Source organism: Hordeum vulgare, chromosome 5H (assembly GCF_904849725.1).
Source record: "Hordeum vulgare subsp. vulgare chromosome 5H, MorexV3_pseudomolecules_assembly, whole genome shotgun sequence".
Lineage (NCBI taxonomy): Eukaryota > Viridiplantae > Streptophyta > Magnoliopsida > Poales > Poaceae > Hordeum > Hordeum vulgare.
The window spans coordinates 480,985,955-480,992,882 of NC_058522.1; the positions used below are offsets into that span (position 1 = coordinate 480,985,955).

The 6,928-nt window shown below is 40.1% G+C and overlaps 1 protein-coding gene across 1 annotated transcript; it reads left to right on the forward strand.

Moving 5' to 3' along the window:
• Window positions 1-446: 446 nt before the first annotated feature.
• Window positions 447-6,043, forward strand: LOC123399499 (serine/threonine-protein phosphatase PP2A-2 catalytic subunit-like). Its single transcript, XM_045093906.1, has 11 exons — window positions 447-702; window positions 1,198-1,254; window positions 2,502-2,585; window positions 2,742-2,813; window positions 2,893-2,964; window positions 3,050-3,090; window positions 4,171-4,237; window positions 5,063-5,254; window positions 5,344-5,433; window positions 5,516-5,623; window positions 5,702-6,043. Exons 1-11 carry the CDS (start codon window positions 628-630, stop codon window positions 5,765-5,767), a joined length of 924 nt encoding a protein of 307 aa, XP_044949841.1. The 5' UTR covers window positions 447-627; the 3' UTR covers window positions 5,768-6,043.
• Window positions 6,044-6,928: the final 885 nt, after the last annotated feature.

Consider the following 6,928-nt stretch of genomic DNA (forward strand, 5'->3'; position numbering starts at 1 on the left):
GTGGTAAGTACGAGAAAAAAAAGTATCAAAACATGTCAACATGGGATCTAGTTTCGAAGATTTCGTCGAAACAATGTCAACGGCGAAAACGAATCATCGATCGAATTAATGGTTTAAGAGATAAAAGTTTTTGAATTCTGGTCATTTAAAACGAATTAATGACATTTGTATGCATGCATGATGAAGGAAGGACAACTCAAGCCGCCGCATGCAATGGCCACGGTGCGGCGCTTCTAAATAGAATTTCCCAACTCTGAAATATATTTGGCCTTGGAAAAAAAAAGCCTGATCATAAAAGCGAGTGTGATTTGTGAATCCGGAGGCGCAGACCCGTTCCCCGCGGCCAACCCCGACCGCAGAGTTTACCGGCCGGCCACCGCCACGCAATCATCACCCGAGCGCCGAGGCAACTCCTCGACATCCAAAGATAAATATTTTTTCGGGCTATTCCACCCGCGTCCTCCTCTGCCTCTCCGCACCTCTCGCCGCTCCGCGCCTCCTCCTCCTCCTCCTCCCTCCTCCCCCCCACTCGCGGTCGCCTCTCCCGATAGATCTGGTGCCAGGGTTCGCGGCGCCGGCGGACGGGGGAGCGGAGACGCACGGGGGGAGGGGTCGCCGTAGGGGAGGATGGGGAACCCGCGTGGCGGCGTCGACGAGCAGATCGAGCAGCTCCTGCAGTGCAAGCCCCTCGTCGAGCCCGAGGTGCCGCTCGCGTCTCCTCCTCCTTCCGGTTCTTTCGAGTCCTGGGCGCTTGATTCTGCGCGTTTCTGGGGCGGGTCAGGGTGGTTTCTGGCGGATCGGCGGCCGGCAGGCCGGATGGATCGGCTGCCCGCCTCTATTAATCGAAAAAGAATGAACCTTTGGCGCTGTACGAGGTTGCTAGCGATTGAATGCTTGTGCCGGCGCCTTCATTCCGTGCTTTAATTGTTTGGTTTGCTACCGATTTCAATGTACTAGAGAATTCTGAATGATTGCTGGCGTAATAGTGCAACGCTGTGCAGTGTTTGCAGGAATTCTTGTAGGGTTCTCTGTACCAACACCTGTTTCATAGATGCTGATATAGTTGGTCTTGACCTGCATTTCGGGCTTTGGTCAATAGGACCCAGATGCGTACTAATTCAGTGCTTAGACGAATTAATTTGCTATCAGGATGCTTGGTCACAGGTTATCATCGCCTTATAAACACTTCTTTTGCAGCTGAAAGCACTATGTGAGAAAGCTAAAGAGATTTTGATGGAGGAAAGCAATGTTCAGGTATGTCACCATGCTTTCTACTCCCTCCGTTCCTAAATACTCCCTCTGCTCCTAAATATAAGTCTTTTTAGACATTCCAATAGGGGACTACATACGGAGTAAAATGAGTGAATCCACATTCTAAAATATGTCTATATACATTTGTATGTAGTTCAATAGTGGAATCTCTAGAAAGACTTATATTTAGGAACGGAGGGAGTATAAGTCTTTTTAGACGTTCCACTATGGACTACATACGGATGTATATAGACATACTTTAGAGTGTAGATTCACCCATTTTGCTCCGTATGTAGTACCTAGTGGAATCTCTTAAAAGACTTATATTTAGGAGCGGAGGGAGTACATTAAATTGGCAAGGCAATTTTCTGAACTTCATTGTGCACCTTTTTCTTAGGTAACGCGAGTGAGCGTTTATTTGTTCTTAAATGAATATTTCTTTCTCCCATGATGTCCACAAACTTTATTAATATGTTGATGTAGAAAGAAAATTGCTAGATATGTTGTAATGCATGCCTATTTTGACAAACAGGAACCAAGCATTGCTCTATAGACTATACCTTAAAGTTTGACACAACCTAGAAGGATTTGTGTAAAGAATGAGACTAAAAATGGATAAAATTTGACAATATGTTAGGTCTGGAAATTTGGTTTACTATCCTGATGCAATCTTTGTTAATATGTGATGTAGAAAGAAATTTGGCTAGGTATATTGTAACATGCCTACCTTGACAAACAGAAATGAAGCATTGATCTATAGCTTATTGTTAAATGCAACCTTGAAGGAATTGTCTGAAGAGTGAGACTTAAAATTGGTAAAATTGGCAGTATGATAGATCTGGAAATTGTTGGGCTATTAACTTGTTATGCATCCTTGTAGTCATTTAAATGTTAAGGAGCTGTGGTAGATGTTGATCAACTTTGTGGCACTCAAATAAACTTTTTTTTGAAGGTTCTAGTTAAATGGAAGTTGCACTATTGTCAAAAACTATACTCTAAGCTCTGTTTTTGCAGTGTTGTAAATTGTACTATATTTTGCTTGAAATTAGGAAGTTTGGTCATGGTACAAATCTAAAATTTTATTATTTTCTTAGTGGAATTGACCTAGGAAGTGAAGATTGAACTATATCAGGGCATGGCCAGTTCTAGATGATCATGCCACTGTGCATTCTGTGTTATCAATTTTTTCCCCAGTTGCACCATATCTAGTTGATCTTTGCCATCTTAGTAAAATTTAAGCTTCCTTTCAGCCTGTGAGAAGCCCTGTGACGATATGTGGTGATATTCATGGTCAGTTTCATGATCTTGCAGAACTATTCCGAATTGGTGGGAAGGTATTATTTTCCATTTACACCCCTTGTTCTTTCCCTTTTATTTTCATGTTTCCTCCTTTTTCTTAAATAACAATTCCTCCTATATTTTATTGTACTTTTCACCCTGGATCAGTCGATTCTTATGTCAGCTTGTTTTTCTATTGTTCTTATAACCAGTGTCCGGATACAAACTACCTATTCATGGGAGATTATGTGGACCGTGGTTACTATTCTGTTGAAACTGTATCGGTAGGACTACTGACAAGCATAATTTTCTTTTAACAGTTATTCATATAGCTACAGTGCTAACTTTTTCGGAATTAAACAGCTTCTGGTGGCTTTGAAAGTTCGTTATCCACATCGAATTACAATTCTTAGAGGAAACCATGAGAGCCGGCAGGTAGCTTTTCATGAGAACTGTTCAAACTATTGTGTATTCACATTCTGTGGTCATTATTGAACACTGAACTGTGACCACTCTGCAGATCACTCAAGTTTATGGATTTTATGACGAGTGCCTACGGAAGTAAGTACATCCATTCTATGGTTGTTTTAAGTGATGAAAGCAGCACAATGGTTTTTGTATTATGCTATATCAGATATCTGTAGTCTCTATCCAGGAATATTTTACAATTTCGTACATAAGGATCGATAGATGTATTTTTACATAACATGGCAAAGAATTCATATTTAGCACTTTACTGTTAAAACCAAACCACTATACTTTGCTGCTTGTGTTATACTGTTATAATTAAGATCTTAACTAGTAAGATATGCATATGTTGCATGGCAAATGAATGGGATGCCTTGTGCTTCTTGAGGCCGTTGAGACCTAATGTGCTTCTATTGTAACAAGCAGGTATAAATATAAGATGCACACTTGTAAATTTTTATATTGAAGAAAAGCTTATGCAACACTTTATGATTTGGAAAGGTCATGCCCAAAGATATTATGCGTTTTCTTAAATAGCATTGCGAAGATTCAGTTAGGTTCTTATTGTCCAACCAAAATACTGTTACTGATTGTGTTATTACTGTTATTAACTTATCAGTACTCATTCTGATCCATATTAGTATAAAGTTGTACTAAAGAAGCGACAATTAATATGGATCAGAGGAGTATTAAGATTTAATATAGTAATATGTGCACATGCATGGAAAATGAATGGTGCATTGTGCTTCTGTTGAGACTATGAGGCCTAATTTTACCAAATGCAACAAAACTGTATGGATTTCACGATGACAATATGCTCTGATTTCAAGCCTGTCAACCCAGCATTGGTATTCAAGCTGCCGAGTTGGGTGCATACTTCTGATTTTTGTTAGTTTATAACATACTGTCTGATGCCCTATATTATGGATAGCCGTTTCATAGAAGCTAGTGAACTTATGACATACATCATCATTTGGTTCTTTTCCAAATTGGTATTCAAGCTTTTTCATTGAGGTCATATCATGCTGAATTGCTGCTGTTCTGCATTGTTGTCGTGATCTGGGATAGCAATTGTTGTATAAAACTTATGACGTCATGGTTGGTGTGTAGTTCATAGGCACTTTGCAGCAATTGGATTACTTACATCCAAACTATTTAACCTGTTTGTTGCAGGTATGGAAGTGCTAATGTATGGAAAACCTTCACGGATCTTTTTGACTATTTACCGTTGACAGCATTGGTTGGTATCAGTTCAATTTTATTTTGTCTGCTCTTGTATCAAGTTTGTTTTCATGTTATCCCCATGTACTTGTTTGTTCTGTTGTAGTTATATCAAAGACTTTGTCTGTTTGGGGCACGCTCTGCATATTTATCTATATTACTAATTTCAGTGAATTATCAAATGAAATTTCTGCAACCTTGTTTTGTGTGAGCTTCACTGAAATAATTCGAGATTGTAGTTGATGTGTAATTTTCTTAAGAACGCTTAGTTTCTGGATTTACTTCATCACAACCATGACAATGGTTTTCATTGAAACTAAAGTTGACATTTGTTATTCTCGTAATATGTTAACGACTAGTCAACTTTGTACAAGATAGGGGACACATAGGATGTACTGTATATGGTGGAACGAAAATCACTTATTTCTATTTTTGGGATGCTCAGCCTTTAAAATTTATAAGCTTGGTTGCCTTAGCTTAGAAATCCCGCCAATGTGTTGTCATCCATCATGCATTGCTTTCTTAGGGAATTCAATGCACATACAAAGTTCCTAGCAATGTTTCTTACAACATTTCCCCTGTTAAGGTTAGTTAGTCTATGTTTGTGCTGTATGATTGTATCTGTTCATTAGAATGAGTTTTTGGTTTGTTAGTTGGTAATTTTGTGCAATTTTCAGTTCTGGAGTTAATGATTTGAAAACATGCTCATTTTGTTGATCTTGCCGAGTTTTTGGATTGATAAGCATACAAATGAATGTTAACAGAAGTAGTGTGTTTACTGTTTCAGTTTCTTGAGATTTTTTTGCTCTTTGCTAAATTCAAAATCTTGTATTGCCATGGCTAGGTTGAGTCGGAAATATTTTGCCTGCATGGTGGACTGTCACCATCCATCGAGACACTAGATAACGTCCGTAGCTTCGACCGTGTCCAAGAAGTCCCTCACGAGGGGCCCATGTGTGACCTTCTATGGTCTGATCCTGATGATCGATGTGGTTGGGGCATTTCACCACGTGGTGCTGGATACACATTTGGCCAGGTTTAGCTTATTACATTATTTATCCGCTCTTTTTTCCCCCTTTCTTTGCTTGTGCTGAAGTATGACCTTTTTTTTCTTCCCTTTTCCAGGATATTTCAGAACAGTTTAACCATACCAATAGCCTTAAGCTAATAGCAAGAGCTCATCAGTTAGTTATGGAGGGTTTCAACTGGGCACATGTACATCTCATTCTCAGCTATGCTTTCAACTGTGACTTGTTTTGCTTTCAGATTCCCTAATGCCTTTTTGACTCTTTAACAGGAGCAAAAGGTCGTGACAATATTTAGTGCACCTAACTACTGTTACCGCTGCGGTAACATGGCCTCGATCTTGGAGGTGGATGACTGCAGGGAGCATACTTTCATCCAGGTAATTCCATGTTTGATCCGTCGCACCATCCTTTTGATCGATCGGTTTTCTTGACATGGTGTCGCGCTTGCGATGCAGTTTGAACCTGCCCCGAGGAGAGGGGAACCTGACGTGACCCGAAGGACGCCTGACTATTTCTTGTAAATGTAGCCTAGGCTATTCGTTTTCTGTTTCTTATTTTACGGGATAGCTTAGGTTATTCCGACAGCAAACAAAAAAAGCGCGTGATAGCTTAGATGCGTCGTCGTGTCGTGTGGTTATAATTTTTGTTGTTTGTGTCTCGCTCCATTTTGCTTCACTCCTTTTGTTGTAATCTAATCTGCTCATGCCGGGCTGAGTCAGGGGTGTGAAACTGTGAATGTGATGGATGATGCTGGTAAATCAAAGGCCTCGCGCAGTAGTAATTTTGTTGGCTCTCAAGTTGGCTGTGTAGTTTAACATGCGGACGACGGCATTGGTGATGATTTTATGGATGCAGCCGGACACGTACACTTGTACGGAGTAATAACTTGTGCAGCAGTTGTTGTCAAACATTGTGTGCAAATTAAACAAGTTTGGATCACGTAGTAGGAAGCTAGGACCGGAAGAGAACTAATCTCGTCCAACCAGCATGGGGTTTCATCAGCTTGTACAGATCTTGTTAAGGCTGTTGTGAAATACACCCTCCGTTCCAAAATATAAGACCTTTTAAAGATTTCACTAAGAGACTACATACGGAGCAAAATGAATGAATGTACAGTCTAAAATATATCTATATACATCCGTATGTAATTTATAGTACAATCTCTAAAAGGTCTTATATTTAGAAACGAAGGGAGTACTTCCTACGTTTCATAATATACAGCGTTTTTTACACTAAAAGGCTTGTTACAGATCTGTCGTTGGTTTCTCTTTCATGAATTTGAAGAGTCAGATGCTTCTTAGGGCATCTCAGCCGTTCCCTCCCCCCTCCCCTCAGGGCTTGGAATAGTGCCGTTTCACCTCCCAAGGTTGTCGCTCAGCCGACGCTTTCGGTTCAATTTTAGCCTAAATTTGGCTCACTTTAAACACAAATTCAACAAAAACTAAATTTTCACGTCAAAATTTATCACAGAAATCAATACAAATCAAATAGTTCAATAAAGCAAGCTCATAATTCAAACACAAGTTAAAACAAATTGAACTAGGCGTTGCTTTTGAGCCTTCGTATACGCTCCACCAATCGTTCTACAGTTCTTGATGCACCTGTGGGTCTCGGACCTCCTGAAGCATATTGAGGAAGGCATCCCATGTTGTCGGTACCTGATGATCAACAACTGCAAGAGC

Coding starts and splice junctions, on each gene's coding strand:
- LOC123399499 (XM_045093906.1), top strand. CDS start 628: ATGGGGAACCCGCGTGGCGGCGTCGACGAGCAGATCGAGCAGCTCCTG. Junction 5,255..5,343: donor CTGGATACACATTTGGCCAG/GTTTAGCTTATT, acceptor TCCCTTTTCCAG/GATATTTCAGAACAGTTTAA. Junction 5,624..5,701: donor GGGAGCATACTTTCATCCAG/GTAATTCCATGT, acceptor CTTGCGATGCAG/TTTGAACCTGCCCCGAGGAG.